General features: G+C 49.4%; 1 protein-coding gene across 1 annotated transcript in view; it reads left to right on the top strand.

Moving 5' to 3' along the window:
• Positions 1-1,835: 1,835 nt before the first annotated feature.
• The window catches only part of CFL2 (cofilin 2), a 229,504-nt gene continuing 207,452 nt past the window's right edge, over positions 1,836-23,887 (top strand). Inside the window, exon 1 of the mRNA XM_086936947.1 lies at positions 1,836-2,220. Coding sequence (XP_086793073.1) covers positions 2,218-2,220 — 3 coding nt within the window. The 5' untranslated portion in view covers positions 1,836-2,217. The remainder of the gene's footprint in view (positions 2,221-23,887) is intronic.

The following is a 23,887-nucleotide window of genomic DNA, read 5'->3' as shown; positions in this document are numbered from 1 at the left end:
AGACACGACACTCTCTTCCCACACCGCACAGCAGCGTAGGGAGCTCGGCAAGAGCTCCCTAGCTCCCTGGGCCACATTGGGACTCCGGGCTGTGCTGGTCCCCACTTCTGTACCTTACCCATACGTGTACACTTAAGGCAGGGGCGTAACACATGGGGAGACCAGCACCCCGGAGACCGGAGTGATAAAGGCACTTGCTCTGCCTTCATGTCTCCTGCTTCAGTTCTGAAGTTCCTTTCTCATTGGCACCTGTCTCTTATCCCTTTCTATCTCCAGCGCGTCCCTCTCTCTCCCCCCCCTCTCTCCCTTCCTCTCTCTCTCTTCCCCCTCTCTCTCTCTTCCCCCCTCTCTCTCTTCCTTTCTCTGTCTGTCCCCCTCTCTCTCTGTTCCTGTCTCTCTCTCTCTCTCTTCTTGTCTTTCTCTCTCTCTCATGCCTTTCTTTTCCATCTTGCCTGCCTATCTTTTCTCTTTCTCTTGCGTTTCTTTTCTGTCTTTCCTGCTTTTTTTCTGTCTTTCCTGACGTTCTTCTCTCTCTTTTGCCTTTCTTTTCTGTCTCTCATGCCTTTCATTCCTCTCTCTCCTGTCTTTCTTCGCTCTCTCTCTTGCTTTTCTTTTCCTTCTCTCTCTTTTGCCTTTCTTTTCTGTCTCCTATTTCTTCTCTCTCATGCCTTTCTTTTCTCTCTCTCTCTTGCCTTTCTTTTCTCTATCTCTCTCTTGCCTTTCTTTTCTCTCACCCTCTTGCCTTTCTTCTCTCTCTCTCTCTCTTTCTCTTTCTCTTGCCTTTCTTTTCTCTCTCTCTCTCTCTCTCTTGGCTTTCTTGTCTCTCTCTCTTGCCATTCTTTTCTCGCTCATGTTTTTCTTTTCTCTCGCTCTTTTGTTTTTCTCTCTTTCTCTCTAGCCTTTCTTTTCTCTCTCCTGACTTTCTTTTCTCTCTCTCTCTTCAGTCTTTCTTATCTCTCTCTTGCTTTTCTTGTCTTTCTCTCTCCTTTGCCTTTCTTTTCTGACTCTCCTGTCTTTCTTCTCTCTCTCTCTCTTGTTTTTCTTGTCTCTCTCTCTTGTCTTTCTTTTCTTTCTCTTTCTTTTCTCTCTCTCTTTTCCTTCTTTTCTGTCTCTCGTCTTTCTTTTCTTTCTCTCTCTCTCTCCGGCCTTTCTTTTCTCTCTCTCTCTTTTGCCTTTTTTCTTTCGCTCTCTTTTTCTTTTTTTTCCCTCTCTCTTGCCTTTCTTTTCTGTCTGTCTTGGCTTTCTTCTCTCTCTCTTGCCATTCTTTTCTTTTCTCTCTCTCGCCTTTCTTTTCTTTCTCTCTCTTGTCTTTCTTTTCTCTCTCTCTCTCTCCGGCCTTTCTTTTCTCTCTCTCTCTTTTGCCTTTCTTCTTTTGCTCTCTTTTTCTTTTTTCTTTCTCTCTCTTTTGCCTTTCTTTTCTTTCTTTCTCTCTCTCTCTCTCGCCTTTCACTCTGTCTATTTTGCCTTTCTTTTCTTTCTCTCTCTCTTGCCTTTCTTTCTCTCTCTTTTGCCTTTCTTTTCTCTCTTTCTCGCTCTCTCTCCTGCCTTTCTGTGCTCTCCATGTCCTTGGTTTCTCTGTTGCTGGTGCCCCCGTTCTGTTTCTCCCTCTCCTTCCTTCTCTGATTCTCTTTACTGTTTTTCTTCCACACCCTCGGTTAGCAGGTGCAGGCAGTGGGTGGCTGCCTGCAGCCTTCTCACCGACGGCCGATGGGTCCCCAAACTCTGGCCGCGGGCCCAGCCCTCGCTGCCCCCCTCCCTGCCCCTCTTGGTCTCTCTTTTACTCTCGCCCCCTCCCTGTCTCTGTTCCCCCTGTCCTTCGTCCTCGCCCTCCCTCTGTTCTCTCCTCTGTGCTGTCCGCTCCTGTCTCTCCTTCTCAGGTCCCTGTGCGCTCCTTCTCTTTCTAACACTTCTCTGTCCCTCGCTGTCCGTCTCCCTCCCCTCCCCCTGTCTCCCCTCCCCGCCTCCCCTCTCGCCCCACCGCTGTCCCTGTCACTCTTCCCCCCTCCCCTGCGGTCTCTCTCTTTCCACCTCTTCTGCTCTGACACGAGGGCTCCGATCCTTCGCCCACTGGACCGAACCGAATCCAGCGCACCCCCCCTCCGGTAATACCCGACTCCCCGGAACCGAGCCCCCCAGAACCGGACCAAACACAGCTCCAGAACCGGACCCAGCCCAGGCGGACCCTCCCGAAGCGGCCAGCAGCTCCGTCCCGGCAGCATGGTAGGAACAGCGCTTCTCACGGGTGGGGTAGTCTGGGGGACTATGAAGGGGCTTCTCCACTACCCCTGGGATGCCCCCCCCCCCCCCCCCCCCCAGAAACACCAACCGAACGAAGTTGAGTTGACTTCTGAAGTCCCCGCTAGCAATGGGGTTCCTTCTCAAAGATTTCGGTCACTCCAAAAATAGAACTTTCCTCAGCCTGTATGTATGTGTGTGTATGTATGTGTGCCTTGAAGCGCTGAAGGGGTCAAAGGGACTCTTAAAGTCAGCGAGTGCTAGCAGACGCGTATGCACTGTGATGTAGTCTTCTTTAAAGAGATGTCTTCAACTCTTTCCTAAATTGGAGCAGTGTTGGGGCTGTCCTGATGGATAGGGGGATGTTGTTCCAGGTCCTGGGTGCATTGATCGAAAAGGCCTGCTCTTTTTTTCTGTTTCTTTCTCAACACTTCTTAATCTACAGTCGGATGGTGTCCTTGCTGCGGGAGGACACCATCCACTGTTCTCTGTCACTTTAAAGATATGTGACAGTCCCTGTCTTATGCCACCCTCACGCTGTTATGTGCTGGCTGCGTGCCCCCGCCTCCTGTCTCACATTGCCACCTAGAACAAGGCTTCGGGCAGCCTGGGCCCCCTCTGTGTATCTCACACTAAACAAGGCATCCGGCAGCCTGCCCACTTCTGGGCGCATTCTTGCCACAAACCATGAAAGTGGCAGCCTGTGCCCCATGTGACACATCTCACCCTGAACAAGGCATGTGGCCATGTGAGCCATAACGCCCTAAACATGGCATGTGGTGCCTAAATCCCCCTGTGACACATCTCACCCTGAAAAAGGCATGTGGGAGCCTGTGCCCCATGTGACACATCTCACCCTGAACAAGGCATGTGGGAGCCTGTGCCCCATGTGACACATCTCACCCTGAACAAGGCATGTGGGAGCCTGTGCCCCATGTGACACATCTCACCCTGAACAAGGCATGTGGCCATGCCCCATGTGGCACATCCCACCCTGAACAAGGCATGTGGCCATGTGAGCCATAACGCCCTAAACATGGCATGTGGTGCCTAAGTCCCCCTGTGACACATCTCACCCTGAACAAGGCATGTGGGAGCCTGTGCCCCCCTGATACATCTCACCCTGAACAAGGCATGTGGGAGCCTGCGCCCCCTGATACATCTCACCCTGAACAAGGCATGTGGGAGCCTGCGCCCCCTGATACATCTCACCCTGAACAAGGCATGTGGGAGCCTGTGCCCCCCTGATACATCTCACCCTGAACAAGGCATGTGGGAGCCTGTGCCCCCCTGATACGTCTCACCCTGAACAAGGCATGTGGTAGCCTGCGCCCCCTGTGACACATCTCACCCTAAAAAAGGCACGTGGCTGCCGTCGCCCAGTGACACACTTCACCCTAAACAAGGCATGTGACAGCCTGCGCCCCTTGTGACACATCTCTCGCTGAACAAGGCATCGTCAGCAGGGGTGTGGAATTTAATAAAATATCTACTTGTCCATGGGGCAGGTTGCTTCATAAATCTATTTGTCCTGTAACAAAATCTACTTGTCCCTTTTGTGCCATGTAATGCGGCAACAAATTATGGCAGCAATCTCATTATAGTAAGAACTCTGAAATAGCCTCCATCATTATGCCAGGGCTCCTTCTATAGTAGGGTTTTATCCATGCCCTTATGTTGCCACGTTACCACAGATCTACATACTGGGGCTGAAGGTAATGGTAAGCAACAATTCCAGGGTTGGATTGCCCTTTTAAGTCTATGCAAACCTAGTAACTTGCATGTTTTAAGGGTTTTACTCCTGACAATGGCAGATCTAAAACTTCTTCCAGGGTTGGGAAAAAAGTGGTTGGAGGGAAAGTGAACTTGTAAACAGTCAGATTTATCGCATGAGCAAATGTACACCTGCATATTTGCTCGTGCTAAAATGCAGTTCACAAATATTTTCTAGGAGTACTATTTCTTGGCCTACTTCTGTAAAGTCTTGTGAATTCACAAAAGCTCTATATTAATGCAAGGATATATACCATGGGTGCAACTGAGACTTTCTTTAATAATTTGGCCTCTAATAAGGCCCGGCGTTAACCATAACCTTTTGTGTTTATTAAAATTCTGTCTCTCTCTCTCAGTCTATCTATCACCTAGCTTCAATGTGAGTGACAGAATTCTGTTCTTTCACAAGTAACATATCGACACACAGAAGTTTTGTTCAGTGCCAAAAACTACTGTGGCAATGTGAGCTATTTGAGACCAAAACTATTTTTGCTTTTGCCAGTGTTTGTTATAATGATGAGGGCCCATTAGCTCCCACACCAACAAAGGTTTTACCAAAACCATGCCAAATCAAGTCACATATGGACGAAACCAAAAGGCTGACCAACAATTTCAGACCTACTGGCTTTACCAATGCTTGTTTATTTTTGTTTGCCATAATCCTATTAAAACTGGTTACACTGATCTTCCATTATGAATAATTTTGGGACATCAACACATTTTACTAAATGATGCTGCAAAGAAATGGTACCTAAAATTTTACAGTAGTTTAGCGAAATGTTGCATTTTTTTGTGAACATTTTTTTTTTAAAGCAAAGAATCATCAGTCTTGCTTTCAAGCTTCTGCAAATATTTGCATCTAATCAGAGAACATTCTGGGAGCATTATACATAGCCTTATATTGCTGAACATTGAAAATGTGTGTACACATGTATACTGGAACCACTGTCAGTAGTTCAGTCTGAGCTTGCAACATTTACTTAAAGTGCTCACCCTAATAATAAAGGCTTTGCATTAATGAACCATAAATACAAGTTTGAACAGCATCAACACATGGGCACAATGTAAGAAAGTGGCTCTATATATACTGGACCAAATAAGGTACATGGTGTAGAGTCCCTAGTCCCCAGAGGTATAATAGATGTTAAAGTCAGAACTGACCTCACTCTCTAAAGTGGTAGCTTGGTCGAGTAAGGCAGTACCAGAGGACAGTGTAAAGCATTTGTTGTACACACTCAGTCAGCAAATGGTCTCATACACTAAAGAACTGAACTCTAGGCCAATTGTTTTATATCAAAAGATACAGTTGTTTTATTTTAGAACCAACAGGTATAAAAATGTACTTTTCTCAATATGAGTGACTTTAGGTAATTACTTTGCAAAAAGGCAATAGACTTTGTAAGTACAATAGCTACAGTGGTTGCAATAGGCAACACAATTTCAAACACAATTTAACATTGAGCTCAATGAGTTTTGCTAGATAAATGCTGTTGATTACTTTATGGATTACTTTTCTAACCCCAAGACTGGATCCAAGATTCAGTCCTGGGTCATGTACTGTAAACAGGTAAGTAAAAGCGTTTTAGTTACTGTAGTGATTTTTAAAGAATATAAATGTATTTTGAAAGTTGACACTTCAAAACTTTTCAGTGAAAACCAAGCAATGTTATCCTATAGAAGGAAATTCAAGTCACAGGTAAAGTAGGTTCTCGTTACTTTTGTAAACCAGTACTGGTCTCCTAAGTCCAGCACTGGGACCTTTACCTAAGACAGGTAAGTAATTACTTTTAGTAGTGGTACGATTTTAAAGGAATATTTCTAGTTTGCAAAAATCGACACTCGGAAGAAATTTCAAAGAAAAACAGTCAATGGTTTCCTATGGAAGAAAATTCAGGTTACTGGTAAGTACAGTTATGATTACTTTTGCGGTTCAGTACTGGGCTAAAAGGTACAGTACTGGCTTCTCCCCTGCTCACAGGTGAGTAATTCAGAATTTGTTATTCGGCTGATTTTAGATTAATATTTTAAAGTTTCAAAACTCCACACTTAAAAGAAATTTCAAGTGAAAACCAGTTAATGTTAACCTATGGAAGGAAAGTGAGTTATCGGCTTTTAATTAAGTACTCGACTGGTAGAGTTAAGGTTTTGGGCATAGACTCAAAGGTCTCCCAGGGTCGGAATGGTACAGTTGTTACACCCTCAGCGGCACAGGGGCAGCCGGGTGCAGAGAGAGTAGGCCCAATGCAATCCAATGGAGGGTAGGGGGCCTTTGGTTAGTGGATGCAAGCAAAAAGGCCACATGGCTGTGGGAGCTGAGCTCCTGGTCACTTACTCAGGGCAAGTGAGGAAGTAGAGTAGAGTAGTAGTTGGACTTCCAGCAGCACTCGGGTGGCTGGGTGCAGGGTGCTTTTGAGCCGTCGGGCGCTCAATGTTATCCAATGGGAAAGTTAAAAAGTGAACAAAGGCTGCAGACTCGGGAACGGAGATTCTTCAGGTGCGACCACCACTTCGAGAGCTAAATTTGGATCTTAGAGAAGAGGTAGGTACCCCAAAGGAAGGCACAGAGAGCCACAGGGCGCCGGGTGCAGCGGTGGCTTTTGGTGTCGGGAAATCTTAACCTCAGCTGGTCGCGGTTGGGGGGGGTCCCTGGTTCTGAGGCTGCAGGCGTCGTCTAGTTCGTCGAGGAGGGTCTTTGGGCACTGGACTTCAGGTCCAAGTCGCCTGGGGGACGTCCTTGTGGTCTTGGATCACTCAGGCACAGGCCAGGCTTGGCGGATGCAGAGTGGTCTGGATTCGCGGTTCCTGGCTGGCACCAGGGATATTGCTGTTTGAGCAGAACCACTGCTCGTGGGAGTTCCAGTCTTTTGGAAGGTTCAAGGCAGGCAGGTCCTCCGGGGTTTTCGAGGTTGCTGTCTGCAGGAGACACCGGAGTTTCGCAGGAGCAGGCTCAAGGATCAACAAGCCTGTAGGGTTTTGGGGCCAAGTCAGTGGGCGTTGTCCTTTTGTTAGCAGCTGCACGGCAGGTCTTCTTGTTTCTTCTTCTTCTTGTTCCAATTTGGATCTGAGGAAGGAAGGTTCAGGGTGCCCCTAAATACTACATTTAGGGGCTTTACAGGTAGGGCAAGGGCAGGGACCAATGAGTCACTGTCCTGGGGTGGGTAAACCCCTGAGCCTGCTCCTCTCCTGTGGGAGGGGGGCAGGAGCCTAGCTGTGATTTGGCAGGGCTCCCCAGCTTCATGATGGCCGGATCCCGGAGTCGTGTTTCACCTTGCCCCTCCCACCTGAGGGGTGGGGCTGGTATAGGCTGGCACACCCCCTTTCCTCACTTAGGTTTTCCTGTTGTTCTTCCCGCCAGAGTGTGGGTCAGAACCGGCAGGGACCAGTTGCTGAGTACAGCAAGTGGCCTGGAGAAGCTCACAAGGGCGGTATGCCTTTGAAGCTTCCTCTGCCAATCCTGGGGGAGGAGGCTTTGCATCTCGTCCCAGGATGTGCATTGTTTCAGGCCCCCGAGAGCGGCAGGCTCTCAACCCAGGGGTCCAGAAACATGTCTGTGGTGGCAGCCTCGGTAGCCACACAGTCAGGACACTGGGAGTTGGTAAGGTTTCAGGGGGAATCTCTAAGAAGCCATCTGTCATGCATTTTACATTAAATCCCACACTGGCATCAGTGAGGATTTTTTGTGCTGAGAAGTTTGATATCACACTTCTTAGTGTTCAGTGAAGCCATCATTGTGCTGTAGAGTTCGTAATGACAACCTCCAAGCACCATATACTCTTAATGGCAGCACTGCACTTAGAGTGCCCAGGAATGGCCCTGGGTACTGTAGGGGCACAGGGCTCATGCACCTGTGCCCACACCACTGGCATAGGGCACCCAACCAGAGGGGTGACTGATGGATGCCAGTGCAGAAGGCTTGTAAGAATGGCACACAGGGATGTGGGCCATGTCGACTCTCTGTTTAGTTCTGTACTTAGACACTCAGCCTGCAAAGGCAGTGTGTGGGTGTCATGGTACAGGTCCTCTAAGGGTGGCACAATAAGTGCTGCAGCCCTTAGGGGGCTTCTCTGGTCACCATGCCCTGGGTATCTAGGGTACCATTTACTAGGGGCTGACAGGTGGCCAGAGATGCCAATTGGGTTTTAGTGTCAACACAGTTTTAGGGAAGGAACACAGGCCCTGGCTACCTGGTTGGCAGGAGCCCAGGGCACACTCAGTCAAAGTACATCAGCAATTCAGCAAAAAGTGGGGGCATACCATGCAAGAAAGATGGCACTTTCTCACACACAAATATTACCTTAACTGCAGGCAATGTATTTCCCTGATCCATAATGTGGCACTGCAAACTGGCAGTCAAAGGGTTTGTGCTGTAGAGGGGTGGGTCTACCTGTCCCAAGGACAAAATACACATGAAAACTTGTTGCCCTTGACCCCAAACAATATGTCCCAGGCGTCGGGTTATAGGAATACCACATCCCTGGTCAGTCTGTGCCCTCTGTGACCTATTTCACTGTACAAAAAGTGAAAAATCATGTTTATTTGCTTTATGGGAAGTGTGTGAGGCACACACCAATGTGTTCCTCTACATTCTCTATGCCCACATGAAGGTACGTGGCAGTCCCCAACCTTAGCTTGCTACGATAATTCCCAGCTACACCAGGGAGCGCATGTCACAGCCGGCATCTTCTCGTCCCATCATGAAAAGAATGTGTAATTCTGCATAGGTGGTGGCCCCATAACATGGTGCTCTTCTGTTTCTCTGTACCCTAAGGGCGGTATGTAGTATCTTGTTTTCCTCTGCATCTCTCCATGTGCCAGTGTCCTGCTAAAGAAGGTGTGTCCGAGCGGCCACCCCCCAGCCTTCCTCCGTGCCCTAAAGGAGGTCTCTGATGGCCAATGTCCTCCTCGCCCTTGTAGAGACTTGTTGCAGACCAAGTCCCCAAGCATTGCCACCACCTAAGGAGGGTGTGGCAGTGACTGTCGCCGGCACCTGAATTAAGAGGGCTTATATTGATAATTTGCCTTAAAGACCTTTTAGTCGTTCAGAAATCAGTCACTTCAAAGGGTAATTTGTGCTCACAATGCTCAAATGGTCCGCTAGAAGCTGCAGGTGAGTGCTGCATCTAGGAGGAGACAGGCTCCTATGGCAGATGATTTACAGAGGTTTGTTGTGAGCAGTTGTTCACCCTGATGAGTGCTCTGCGTCGGTGTGTGTGGCAGAAACTTGTCTACAATACATAGAGCGTTCTGAATGTTATCAGGCCATAAAATAGCGATATAAAGAATTTTTTTTTTTTAAAACCTTTATTATATCGTTCAACACAAAATACAAAAGTAGCCCTGCAACGACAGGGGCCGGTCACCACATGTATGCAGAACGTATCAGGAAGTCCAATAACACAGCTCTTCAGCCGACAACCCATGGGTCCGGCAGCGGTAAAGGATAGATGATGTTTTGAAAACATTTCGGATCAAGGATATGCATAAGGTTTCATTTTATATTTAAACCCCCCCCCCCCCCCCCCCCCCACAAAAACAAGATAAAGAAGAAGATACAGGATATCCGGAGCTACACACTCGGAGGTATAAAAATTCGGGTAGGCGTTAAAAGGTAGTCATGGATCAAGATAGACCAACAGTCAAAATGCAAGCGCCAGTATGTTCACTAAGGGAGAAGAACAAAGCTACCTATCTATCATCATAGCCACCCACCCCAAACCCCGCCCACTAGTATGCTTCAGGATGAAACCGAAAGTATCGCTCCTGGACCCTACGACCCTACGAGAAAAAAGAAAAGGGGCCATAGAACACAACAAAGGTAAAATAACAAACCCCCCCCCGCAACCCCACCCTGCACCCCTTCAATGGCTACGGCCTACCCCACTAGCAGCGTGCCTGTCGCCCAGAGGAATACCCTAAAGAGAGAGAGAGAGAAGAAAAAAGGGGCCATAGAACAAAACAAAGGCAAAATAACAAACCCCCCACCACCCTGCACCCCTGCAATGGCTACGGCCTAACCCACTAGCAGCGTACCTGTCGCCCAGAAACGTCCCTAAAAGAGAGAAAGAAGCGGAAGAGGAGAAACAAAAAACACACTCCCGGACTCCCTTACCCTCCACCAGATGCGACCACCCGGAAACAAGTTCAAAATAAATGTAGCGAAATACACAATCAATCCGGGGAAGTACGAAACATACCACCGACTCCCGCATTTCACCGGTCACAATCCCAGCAGCAGATTAAATTATTTTCCCGTATCCTAAAAAGCCCCACAAGTTAACCCCTGGCCAGTACGAATGTTCACTGGAGCACTTATAACCCAGGCCACAGCAACAATGAGAGAGGTAAAGTTTTCATGAAAGTTCAAGTCAGTATGAGCAAGCCAAGTAAAGGATAAAAGTTCACGATCTCCACAGAGCAAGCGAGGAAAAGCGTGGAAGGATGATAAAACTCTCCAATAGTCACAGGTGATCTTGTTAAGGCAGTCAAGGTTGTCCATAGTGATATTCGGCGAGATAGGGTTCAAGCAGGGGACGCTGACAATGTCCACGGGTGCGCGATCTGTCTCATAGGAATCAGCAGCGCAAAAGGGATCCGGCTCCTGCACAGGGACCTCGAAGTTGGATACACGATGTTTCGTTGGTGACACCGCTAGCTGCGATGATTGCAAAAAGCCGCATGGTTTTGGCAACAGGTTTGGGATCAGGGTCGTGTCCTATGCCGATGACACGCAGCTGGTGGTCTCCCTTACACAGGCACAGGATACGGCAGCCTCCAATTTCGTGGCATGCCTTCAAGAACTGGCCTCATGGATGGCTAACAACTGCCTGAAGTTGAATGGCAATAAGACCGAGGTGCTTGTGGTGGGAAGAGCCCTGTCGGTGTGGTCATCGGCTTGGTGACCCCAGAGTTTGGGGACCACCCCTGTCCCCTGCGCTCAGGCAAAGAACCTGGGGGTGTGGTTGGACACAAGGCTCTCCTTTGAGTACCAAACCAGGCGTGTGGCAGGTGCTTGTTTTGGAGTGAGGGTCCTTCGCAAAACCTTGGATATGCTGCCTACTTCAGCCAGGAAATCCATGGTCCATGCCCTGGTGACTTCGCGCCTGGATTATGGCATTTTTCTATACCTGGGTGCTACGACAAAGTGTATGCTCAGACTCCAGGGGGTGCAGAAAGCAGCAGCGCGTTTGGTTCTTATGTGCCCGAGGAGGGCCTCTTCGAAGGCAGCACGGGCTGCACTCCACTGGTTATCGATAAGGGAGAGAGTCCTGTTTAAGGCACTGTGTGTATGCCATCGCATTATTCAGGGGATGGTTCCCTCCTATTTTTCTGAGTTACTCACTCTCTATGCCCCAACACGCCAACTGAGATCAGGTGGGGCGGTTTTGGTGTGTGTTCCTGCTATTAAAAGAGCAAGAATGGGTGGACGCTCCTTCCGTCTGCTGGCTGCCCAGCACTGGAACAGACTCCCCTTGTGTCTCCGTATGGAGGCCCGGGAGGGCATATTTAGGAGAAATTTGAAAACGCATCTCTTCCCCCGGGATAGCTAGGAGGGGTGAGGTTCAGGGTGTGGATATCTGTGCAGTTGCACCGCAGCAGAAGCTGAAGACCTGGCTGTTCGAGCAGTAGCGGCACCCCCCCTCCCCCAAGCGCCTTGAGACCCTACGGGTATGTAGCGCGCTCTATAAATGTCTTTGATTGATTGATTGAGCACGGGGACACAATGGCCGAGTGTAACCATGCGCTTTATAAATGTGCCTATTTTTTTATTCTTATGTTGCTATGAAAAGGAAAATCAGCGTGCTTCTCACCACTGCACCCTCGTATGGAATGGAACTCGAGGAATCTTTGGAGGCCCTCTATAGTTAGGAAGTAGGCCCTCAATTACCAGAAAGAGCTTTTCTCCTTGGATCTGCCGAACCTTGTGTATGTTATGGTGGAGCAGTCTCGTGTAAAGCAGTCATGGAAAATGAACCTGTTCTTGTGTTACCTCCTGTCAGTGTTCTTGTGTGAGCTGTTCTTTTATAGTAGGCAACATGTGAAATAATCTCTTGTCCACTGCGTTGCTACAGCACGTGGCTATTCACGGGTAGAGCACTCAAGCTCTTATTGTGTCTTGTTATCTTTATTAGAAAACTGCTTAATAAAGATCACAGGGGTGTCTTTCATGACCTTAATTTGTATTCACTCATTCCTCATTGACCACAGAAATTGGGGCATACAAAACCCAACATATGTGCCTTCTTCCCTACATAATGAAACTGTTAGAAGAGACGTTCACGGTCTATAGTACTTTATTGGTGTGGAAACACAGCCAATCTCTTTTGACACGGTGGACCACTCCATCCTCCTCACCCGTGTCAAGGCGGCGGGCATAGAGGGCCTGGCCCTCGCCTGGCTTAAGTCCTTCCTGAGTGATAGGGCTCAGGCAGTCCATCTTGCTGGTTTCACTGCTGCCTCTCGTAAGGTTGCGTGCGGAGTCCCCCAAGGTTCCTCCCTTTCCCCTCTTTTGTTTAATTTATAAATTTACCCCCTCATTTTTATGTTACAGCAGCTCGAGGTCACGGTGTTCAATTACGCCGATGACCTCCAGCTAATTTTTAACCTTTCCCACTCTTCCTCCTCCGCTTCAAATGTCCAATCCGTCATGATGCTCATCCAGGACTGGATGAACTGCAACCACCTCAAACTCAACCCAGACAAGACGGAGTTAGTCTTGACCAGAGGTGGTTGCAGTCCCTGGTCCCCTTCTCACTGGCCCTCCTCACTTGGTGTCCCCCCGCTCCCAGTTCCCAAGGTCAAGACCCTTGGCATCTTCCTGGATCCTTCACTTTCCGTTCACCCTCAGGTTAATTCGGTTGTTTCCTCCTGTTTCTTTTCCCTCCGAATCATCAGGAAGATCTCTCGTTTTTTTTCTTTACCTGCCCTAAAAATTATAGTGATGGCCATGGTGCTTTCGCGCCTCGACTATGGGAACATCATTTATAATGGCGCTCCAGCTTACGCCATTCGCCGCTTGCAGCTAGTGCAGAACCAGGCTGCTCGCCTGATTCACGGCCTACCCAAATACCACCGAGCCACCCCCCTATTGCAGGCCTTGCACTGGCTGCCGGTGAAAGAGCGTGCCCTGTTTAAGCTTGGCTGCACTACTTTTCAGGCTAAAATGGGCACCGCCCCGGAATTTATTTGTTCTGCCATCACTCCCTACACACCTGGACGAGAGCTTAGGTCCACTCATCAGGCTCTGTTAACCATCCCCCGCTTCAGCAAGAAAAAGACTGGCGGTACGAAATTCGCAGTGCTTGCTCCTGCGTTTTGGAATTCCCTTCCCTCGGAACTCCGCATGTCATCTTCCTATATTGAGTTCCGGAAGGGTCTCAAAACTTTTCTTTTTTCCCGAGCCTACAATGCTTAAATCCCCCTCCGCTCCTGCCTGCTTCCTCACAATCCAACAGCGCCAAGAAACCGCATGGTAAAAGTGCGCTATAGAAATGTTTTTAAATTCAAATTCAAATCTCGAACGAATACCCAGGCTGCTTGGCGCAAGACGCCTCTAATTCCCAATATCAATAATAGTTACCAAAATAAAGAGGCAGGAGCTGGAAAACTGGAAAGCAAGAATCAGTTTATTTCTCCGGAGGAGAACATGTCAACGCAGACACGCAGAATGTCTTTGGGAGATACTCTAACAATTTCTCTGCTGACCTCCCTTTTATATCATTTTCAGTAACTTTATTAGTGGTCACACATCCTAGGAATTCCTTCCTCCAGCCGGTTCCCACACAGACCCACCAGCTGTCGTTCCCCCTCCCAAATCTAACAGATGATTGTCATCTTGCATCTGGACATTCCAACAGGACATAAAAGTGTGTGGGATCGGTCAGATCTAAAGGTTATGTAAGTGATAAGATCAAGCATTTCTGTTTGTGTAACAAGTCCTGCTGTGTGGGGGCAATATAGTACGTCCACAAGCCTTGGTTTACAGCCTGGGACTGAATCAAGTGGACAGGTGCAGTTGGGGGTTATCAGAAGGCCTGGCTCATGTGCAGGGGATGAAAAGACGAATGTGTTTTAGGGTGGGAAGTGGCTCCGGGGCTTTGTCAGGCTGACAAGGTTTTATGATCCTAGTGCATTTGGTCATGCTGAATCAGGGCACCGGGGATGGTTGCAGGGTCAGGGTGAATCATAGGTGACTTGCAAAGTGCGAGATGGGCACGGCACCTAAAATGGATGCCGTTTACGTGTGGGAGATGGCTTCTTGTTAGGCAAGATGGCGCCGGTGATGTTCATGATTGTCGATTACTTTTCAACATTGGTCATCAGAAAGTCTCATTCAATGGGAGATTACCACTTCCTAGTCAAGCTGGTGGTTGATCTCCTTTCCCCATGAGAGTTGTCTTACTTTAGTGTTATAGTGACCTCCTTGACTCGTACACCACAGCCCACCAATGCCAGTTACGTTAAGATCACTACTACTACTACTACTACTACTACTACAATTACTGCTACTACTACTGCTACTACTACAACTACTGCTAATTTAGGTAGAGAAGGATGTAACCCTGTATGTGAGAGTGGTGGGGAACCTCGTTTGCTTCAATGTAAGCTTCAGGGTAATCTTCAGTAGCGAAATAGAGCTATCTGTGTACAACAAAACAAAAAAAAGAATAACTAGCTAATCGACGAATACGATGACATGAACTATTACACAAAGAATGAAAAGATATGTACCAGACTGGAATGTAATAGTGGCCTGAGGGAATCTGCAGAAGGCATTGTCATAAACGCTCACTTCTGTCAAAGTATGATTCACAACCAGAACATTTACTGATAGAAAAGAACAAAATGTGTCCTCTTAAGAAGTTCTCCCGCCTATGTTCAACAAAAGAAAAAATCAAAAGTTCCCAGAGCCTAACCACGCGTACTAACCCTAACTAATACTTCCATCAAATGGACATTATGAACAGTTAGAAGAAACTCTTTGAGGCACTGGAGGCTTCCTCAGCAGCAATTAGAGGTCTTCCACTGACTAGAAAAAAAATCAGGAAATCTTTAGGGCGAGGCAGAGACTCAACGGAGCTGGGTTTAATGTCCACGATTAAGCGATACATACACAGAGAAGGCAGCCTACTGTGAATTGTAGTTTTTTAACACTACTGATGCATAACCCATCACCAGAGAAGGCAGCCTGCTGTGAATTGTAGTTTTTAACACTACTGATGCATAACCCATCACCAGAGAAGGCAGCCTGCTGGGGATTGTAGTTTTGAACACTACCGATGCATAACCATAACCAGAGAACACAGCCTGCTGGGAATTGTAGTTCCGTTACCTACTGATGCATAACCTATCCCCAGTGAAGGCAGTCTGCTGGGAATTGTAGTTTCGAACACTACCAATGCATAACCCATTACCAGAGAAGGCAGTCTGCTGGGAATTGTAGTTCCAAACTCCGCTGATGCATAACCCATCACCAGAGAACGCAGCCTTTTATAAATTGTAGTTTCGCTCCCTAGTGATGCCTAACCTATCACCAGAGAAGGCATCCCGCTGGGAATTGTAGTTTTGAACACTACCGATGCATAACGCATCACCAGAGAAGGCAGAATGCAGGGAATTGTAGTGTCAAACACTACTAATGCATAACCCATCACCAGAGAAGGCAGCCTGTTGGAAATTGTAGTTCCAAACACTACTGATGCATAACCCATCACCAGAGAACACAACCTGTTGGAATTTGTAGTCCCACACACTACCAATACATAACTCAAAGCCAACGAACGTACCCTGCTGGGCACTGTAGTACTGAGAATCCTAAGCACTGCACCAACATCTGGAGCAGCAAACAGACCAGCAACCAAGCCACCACATTTCCTTCAGACACTCACTAGGCCTACTTGAGGTCCCATACATTGAGGTAGGAGCCTCCGAATGAGCAATACTCCTGAGCATATTTCGAGTTTCGTCCAAAAAAACTAACTGCCCTGGACCACAAAGAAGTCTCAAACTCTTCACAATCCGGAGTCCTGTCTATGCCTCAGCATTTCATGGCTGAACTTTGGAAAAAAACGTGTGTCTTGGAGGCATTCACTAACAGGATTATTCACTTAGGTAACCGCAATGAGCCAGTTCAGACAGTGCCATACCCATACCCACTCTGCTGCCTGTGGAATCTTTGGCGGATTGTCGTGGGACTTGCAACACAGATACTGAAATTGCCATGTTACCATTACAACCAAGCCATGCAAACATTTATGTACCTCTGTCTTTAATTCTCTAATGTTAGCCAGGCCAGTAACCTAAGAATGTGAATATTTGTGGTTTGCTCCTCGTTTCTCTCAAACTCCACCTTGGATTCCATGTTAAAAGGGGAAATGAATGCACAGTTCTCAACCCTTTGGCATCTCTGTCAGACCCCTTGTGGGGGCCAAAGGGCAGAAAGTGCTGTTGGGCCCCAGCTGAGACCGTTTGCGTGAGGAGGGGCTGTCCAAGGCTTTTTATGGAGGTTGTGTGGGATGTGAGAGCTCAGAACTCAGCAATCAAACAACAGATACAATAATGCACTGTTCAGCCCAGTACTTATCTTAGTGTACAAAAACGGTTTTAATTACACAACAATACTTAATACTACACAATTGAGTGGGGCTCAGCTCCATGAGTGTGATTCCAACTACGATTCCTAGAAAAGTGTTTTCACCCTATGTGGCACCTTCTCTCATTCTAGGACTTCCTTTAGTATCTATGGGACCTTTACTCCAAGCCTAGGCACAGGCATATGTTAGGCTAGGTGCAGCTCACTAGGTCTCTACTGATGTGGAGTATTTTGTGGTTCAGTTTCAAAGTTGCTACTCAAGAATGGAAATGTTTCCTCTACAAAACATGGTCTACACATTTCGCTGAGTCTTTTGCGTGTTTGGCTCTGTTACCTGCTCGCATTGCTGTGGTCATGCAGTGCTGGTGGACATTATCCGGGCCGGTGCTTTCATGACAATTCCACTGACACAGGACGTCAAATTTATTTGAGATTTAGCTGCGACAGGTGAACTGCACGTAGGCCTTCACTGCGGGCGCCTGTCCTGGCAGATGTGGCCTTCGGGCTGTGTTCAGGCTTCGGCTTCTGCGGTAAGTTCAGCACCTCCACTGTGTTTGCAGCAGGCCTTCAGGTGTTATAGGTATTCAGGACAGCGCATGGTCACTTCATGGGCTTTATTTCTGTACACGGCCCACTGCAGGGGGTATGTTGGGAGCTCGCGAGACTCCTCACAACATGTGTTGGTTTCTGCTTTGGTCCCAAATGCAGTCAATAACGTCTGGGTGCTCCACATGCCAGGAATGCAGCTGGCGTCTCCTCTTGGATGGTCTCTCCTACTGCAGTGCCACGCACTATCCTTCCCTCTCTTTGCAGGCAGGCACTCTTCGAGGCTGAGCAGACCTTCAGCATCTCCAGCACGTCGTTCAAACTTCAGGTGCTGCCCCATCACCTCTGGGAGACTGTTGGTCTTGCAGACACGAGTCCTGGTCACACAGCAGTCCTTTAAGTACTCTGCGGAGCACTCCCTTCCTTGGTCATGGAACATTTATACGCACACATCTTCCAGACGGGAAATGTGGATCCACGCTCTAAGGTTGAGAACAAGTCTGTTGGGGTTCTCTTCATGGTATCATTTTCTGGCTGCTAATCGACAAAGCCTTTGTGCAAGGCGATGGCTGTCCCAGCAGGAGCCGCAATGCCAGCTCCAAATGAGAGTATCCAAAACAAGCTCTCAATGAAATGTGATATCTCTGCATTGGAAGGTCGGTAGCCTTTCTGAAACAGTAATATCATCGCCTGAGACAAAAAGGAAAAAGAATGTCCTACCTAGAAACTTCTTCCCTTTGTACAGCAGAAACTGCAGCCCCACTCCATACCCTATCATCTACTAAATCGCAGTCGTCTGGAAGAACTAATCGGAAGCCTTTTGTTAACAAGTCATTGTTTCATTTTTAATGGCAGCCATGTTTCCATCCTCCATCACCTCAGTGTGTGGAGATCAACCCTCCAGCGAAAGGAATGCAGCGGGATAGCTGTATCACCCCCCATCTTGCCCCATACTAAACCAGTAGCCATCCAAAATGGATTTCACTAGTCACACTACTCAAACTTATACCGCACACAGAGTCCTACAACCATACATGTGCCACACACTCACTGCATGCATGTGCATGCACAGAGAATGTCAGTGCAAGGTTCTGGGGTTCACATAATAGCAGAAATGTACATAAGATGGGTCAGTAGACTTTCCTGTCCCTGAAGCAGAAAAAAAGGATTGGTTGCGCGGCTGATTCACACTAACTGGGTGAACTGCCACAACAGCTTTACATTGTTCACCCAGGGTACGGACAATAGTCTGGTGCCCATTATGAACCCTTTGTACCCCCATCTAGGTCACAGAACAGGTTTTTGGTAATAGCCCTCCGCTACCCTGTGGCTGGATGCACGCTGAGGAAATCCTTTAAATAAACGAATGAATAAATCAGCACATTTATAAGACACCACTACAACAGTAAAAGTCATCCAACTGCATTCCATTGTGTATCGTAAACCAACAGAGACCCATCTACTTGAAGAGCAGCAGCTCTCACATAAAGCAAGCCAATATATTTCTCTATGGTATACTGTGTAATTTGATATTCTCAGGCGCATTAGAGCGGTATGAAAACATTAAGGCTTTGAGAACCGGCGTCATATATCATGGATGAAGCAGTTTGGACAACCAAACCCAAAGGCTTGCGTAGCGAGGTTGGCCACAGGACCTCGCATTCAGCCAAGCCTTTCAGCAAACGTCCCATACACAGTGCGTGGCGGAAAGTTGTGTGCAGCACTTTTTTGGGTTTTTTTTTGCAGAGTTTTATGTAGCGCAAACTTGACCAGAATCAGGTATCAGAGCGCTTTACATAGAACCAGTTGCATTACATGAACACATTAATTTTTGTTAGGCACGGGGAGATTAGTGATTTGCCCTGTGGGGGAGATTAAGCGATTTGCCCAGAATCACAGATCCAAGATCTTGTGTGCACAAGATCACAAGATCCTTATCTTCAAACCAGTCCGAAGCAACTTAGCCTGCTGTCTGCCATCCTTGTAATGTACAGCATCACCAACCGCAAGCCACTCCCTGCAGAGTGGATGGTCAAGCCACTCCATGCAGAGTGCATGGTCAAGCCACTCCATGCAGAGTGCATGGTCAAGCCACTCCATGGAGAGTGCATGGTCAAGCCACTGCATGAGGAGTGCATGGTCAGGCCACTCCATGCAGAGTGAATCCCAAGCCACTCCAGGCAGAGTGCATGGTCAAGCCACTCCATGCAGAGTGCATGGCCAAGCCACTCCATGGAGAGTGCATGGTCAAGCCACTCCATGCAGAGTGCATGGCCAAGCCACTCCATGGAGAGTGCATGGTCAAGCCACTCCATGCAGAGTGCATGGTCAAGCCACTCCATGCAGAGTGCATGGTCAAGCCACTCCATGCAGAGTGAATCCCAAGCCACTCCAGGCAGAGTGCATGGTCAAGCCACTCCATGCAGAGTGCATGGTCAAGCCACTCCATGCAGAGTGCATGGTCAAGCCACTCCATGGAGAGTGCATGGTCAAGCCACTGCATGCAGAGTGCATGGTCAAGCCACTGCATGCAAAGTGCATGGTCAAGCCAGTCCATGCAGAGTGCATGGTCAAGCCACTCCATGGAGAGTGCATGGTCAAGCCACTCCCTGCAGAGTGCATGGTGAAGCCACTCCCTGCAGAGTGCATGGTCAAGCCACTCCATGCAGAGTGCATGGTCAAGCCACTCCATGCAGTGTGCATCTCAAGCCACTCCCTGCAGAGTGCATGGTCAAGCCACTCCATGCAGAGTGCATGGTCAAGCCACTCCACGCAGTGTGCATCTCAAGCCACTCCCTGCAGAGTGCATGGTCAAGCCACTCCATGAAGAGTGCATCTCAAGCCACTCCCTGCAGAGTGAATCTCAAGCCACTCCAGGCAGAGTGCATGGTCAAGCCACTCCATGCAGAGTGCATGGTCAAGCCACTCCATGCAGAGTGCATGGTCAAGCCAGTCCATGCAGAGTGCATGGTCAAGCCACTCCATGGAGAGTGCATGGTCAAGCCACTGCATGCAGAGTGCATGGTCAAGCCACTCCATGGAGAGTGCATGGTCAAGCCACTGCATGCAGAGTGCATGGTCCAGCCACTCCATGCAGAGTGCATGGTCAAGCCACTCCATGGAGAGTGCATGGTCAAGCCACTGCATGAGGAGTGCATGGTCAGGCCACTCCATGCAGAGTGAATCCCAAGCCACTCCAGGCAGAGTGCATGGTCAAGCCACTCCATGCAGAGTGCATGGTCAAGCCAGTCCATGCAGAGTGCATGGTCAAGCCACTCCATGGAGAGTGCATGGTCAAGCCACTGCATGCAGAGTGCATGGTCAAGCCACTGCATGCAAAGTGCATGGTCAAGCCAGTCCATGCAGAGTGCATGGTCAAGCCACTCCATGGAGAGTGCATGGTCAAGCCACTCCCTGCAGAGTGCATGGTGAAGCCACTCCCTGCAGAGTGCATGGTCAAGCCACTCCATGCAGAGTGCATGGTCAAGCCACTCCATGCAGTGTGCATCTCAAGCCACTCCCTGCAGAGTGCATGGTCAAGCCACTCCATGCAGAGTGCATGGTCAAGCCACTCCACGCAGTGTGCATCTCAAGCCACTCCCTGCAGAGTGCATGGTCAAGCCACTCCATGAAGAGTGCATCTCAAGCCACTCCCTGCAGAGTGAATCTCAAGCCACTCCAGGCAGAGTGCATGGTCAAGCCACTCCATGCAGAGTGCATGGTCAAGCCACTCCATGCAGAGTGCATGGTCAAGCCAGTCCATGCAGAGTGCATGGTCAAGCCACTCCATGGAGAGTGCATGGTCAAGCCACTCCATGGAGAGTGCATGGTCAAGCCACTGCATGCAGAGTGCATGGTCAAGCCACTCCATGCAGAGTGAATCCCAAGCCACTCCAGGCAGAGTGCATGGTCAAGCCACTCCATGCAGAGTGCATGGTCAAGCCAGTCCATGCAGAGTGCATGGTCAAGCCACTCCATGGAGAGTGCATATTCAAGCCACTGCATGCAGAGTGCATGGTCAAGCCACTCCATGGAGAGTGCATATTCAAGCCACTGCATGCAAAGTGCATGGTCAAGCCAGTCCATGCAGAGTGCATGGTCAAGCCACTCCCTGCAGAGTGCATGGTCAAGCCACTCCATGCAGAGTGCATGGTCAAGCCACTCCATGCAGTGTGCATCTCAAGCCACTCCCTGCAGAGTGCATGGTCAAGCCACTCCATGCAGAGTGCATGGTCAAGCCACTCCATGCAGTGTGCATCTCAAGCCACTCCCTGCAGAGTGCATGGTCAAGCCACTCCATGAAGAGTGCATGGTCAAGCCAGTCCATGCAGAGTGCATGGTCAAGCCACTCCATGAAGAGTGCATGGTCAAGCCACTCCCTGCAGAGTGAATCTCAAGCCACTCCAGGCAGAGTGCATGGTCAAGCCACTGCATGCAGAGTGCATGGTCAAGCCAGCCCATGCAGAGTGCATGGTCAAGCCACTCCATGCAGAGTGCATGGTCAAGCCACTCCATGCAGAGTGCATGGTCAAGCCACTCCATGGAGAGTGCATGGTCAAGCCACTCCATGGAGAGTGCATGGTCAAGCCACTGCATGCAGAGTGCATGGTCAAGCCACTCCATGGAGAGTGCATGGTCAAGCCACTGCATGCAGAGTGCATGGTCCAGCCACTCCATGCAGAGTGCATGGCCAAGCCACTCCATGCAGAGTGCATGGTCAAGCCACTCCATGCAGAGTGCATGGTCAAGCCACTCCATGCAGAGTGCATGGTCAAGCCACTCCATGCAGAGTGCATGGTCAAGCCACTCCATGCAGAGTGCACGGTCAAGCCACTCCATGCAGAGTGCACGGTCAAGCCACTCCATGCAGAGTGCATGGTCAAGCCACTCCATGCAGAGTGCATGGTCCAGCCACTCTATGCAGAGTGCATGGCCAAGCCACTCCATGGAGAGTGCATGGTCAAGCCAGAGTGCATGGTCAAGCCACTCCATGCAGAGTGCATGGTCAAGCCACTCCATGCAGAGTGCATGGCCAAGCCACTCCAAGCAGAGTGCATGGTCAAGCCACTGCATGCAAAGTGCATGGTCAAGCCAGTCCATGCAGAGTGCATGGTCAAGGCACTCCATGGAGAGTGCATGGTCAAGCCACTCCCTGCAGAGTGCATGGTCAAGCCAATGCATGCAGAGTGCATGGTGAAGCCACTCCATGCAGAGTGCATGGTCAAGCCACTCCCTGCAGAGTGCATGGTCAAGCCACTCCATGCAGAGTGCACGGTCAAGCCACTCCAAGCAGAGTGCATGGTCAAGCCACTCCATGCAGAGTGCATGGTCCAGCCACTCCATGCAGAGTGCATGGCCAAGCCACTCCATGGAGAGTGCATGGTCAAGCCAGAGTGCATGGTCAAGCCACTCCATGCAGAGTGCATGGCCAAGCCACTCCAAGCAGAGTGGATGGTCAAGCCAGTCCATGCAGAGTGCATGGTCAAGCCACTCCATGGAGAGTGCATGGTCAAGCCAGAGTGCATGGTCAAGCCACTCCATGCAGAGTGCATGGTGTGGCCCACTGGTTAGAGGCAGCAGACCTGGAAGCAGAGGACGGCCCTGGACCAGGGTTCAATTCGACCAGGGTCAGCGGACTCGATAATTTCGCCTCGGTACCACTCTAACCAGGGATCACACTCGGCAACTCTGGGCATTAGCTTGCCTCATCTCTACAACAGCCCCCCACATTCGCTGGGGATGCCTAGTTTCACCTTGGAGATACCCAGGAGGGAACATCTCGCAGGGAAAGCCAGGACGGGTTCCCCAGCGGTCTACAGCGCCACAACGCCTCAGGGCAGCTGTGCGCTTTACAAGACACAAACATTACATTACATTACATGCTGCAGCTGATGCAGCCTGCTGCAAACCAGTCCAAGGCAACTAAGCCTCCTGTGGGCCATCCTTGTACAGTATCGCCGTCTGCAAGCCGCTCCATGCAGCATATTCCAGCAGAGGCGGCCGGCAGCATACCACTCCGAGGCAACTTGGCCTCCTGTGGGCCATCCTTGTGCAGCATCACTGACTGCAAGCCGCTCCATGCTGCATGCTGCAGCTGATGAGGCCTGATGCATACCAGTCCGAGGCAACTTACCCTCCAGTGGGCCATCCTTGTACAGCATCACCGACCACAAGCAACCCCAATGCAGCATAGCCTACCACAGATAAAAGTCAGCAACAAACCAGCACTGCATTACATAGCCTACTGTACGCTGTTAATACACCGTATCCTATTGTAGACAACTCGTGCACATCAGAGTCCACTGCGCATTCAAGTGTGACGTCTGCAGTGGCTGCCGGGCTCCATGTTGGGGTGACCTCCTGTTTCGGGCATTGACTCCAGGGTGGCTGCGCTCATTTCTGTAGCATTGATCCTTTGAGGTTCTGTCAAGAAATACAAGAAGCTATTCCCTTTTCTGTGTCAGTAGTCACCATGGCCCCTTACTGTGTAGAGGGGCCATTACTGTGTATGGGACTAGCAGCTTTGGCATCAGACCATTGGGCCCTGACACTGACTGGACCCTCACTACATGTGAGTGTGGTTGTGGCCTTATCTGAAAGCGGCCCGCCCCCTAGGCCTGACTCGTTGTTTACAGTGAGTATCTCCCAGGTTCTCCACGAAGAGCTGGTGCTTAGGGAGGGCTGAAGTTTGGAAGGTTTGATCTTGCTGCTCACCCACAACACAGAGACTAGCCGCACAGTATG

The sequence above is a fragment of the Lissotriton vulgaris genome, chromosome 9 (genome assembly GCF_964263255.1).
Source record: "Lissotriton vulgaris chromosome 9, aLisVul1.2, whole genome shotgun sequence".
Lineage (NCBI taxonomy): Eukaryota > Metazoa > Chordata > Amphibia > Caudata > Salamandridae > Lissotriton > Lissotriton vulgaris.
This window is presented reverse-complemented; position numbering and strand designations above follow the sequence as displayed.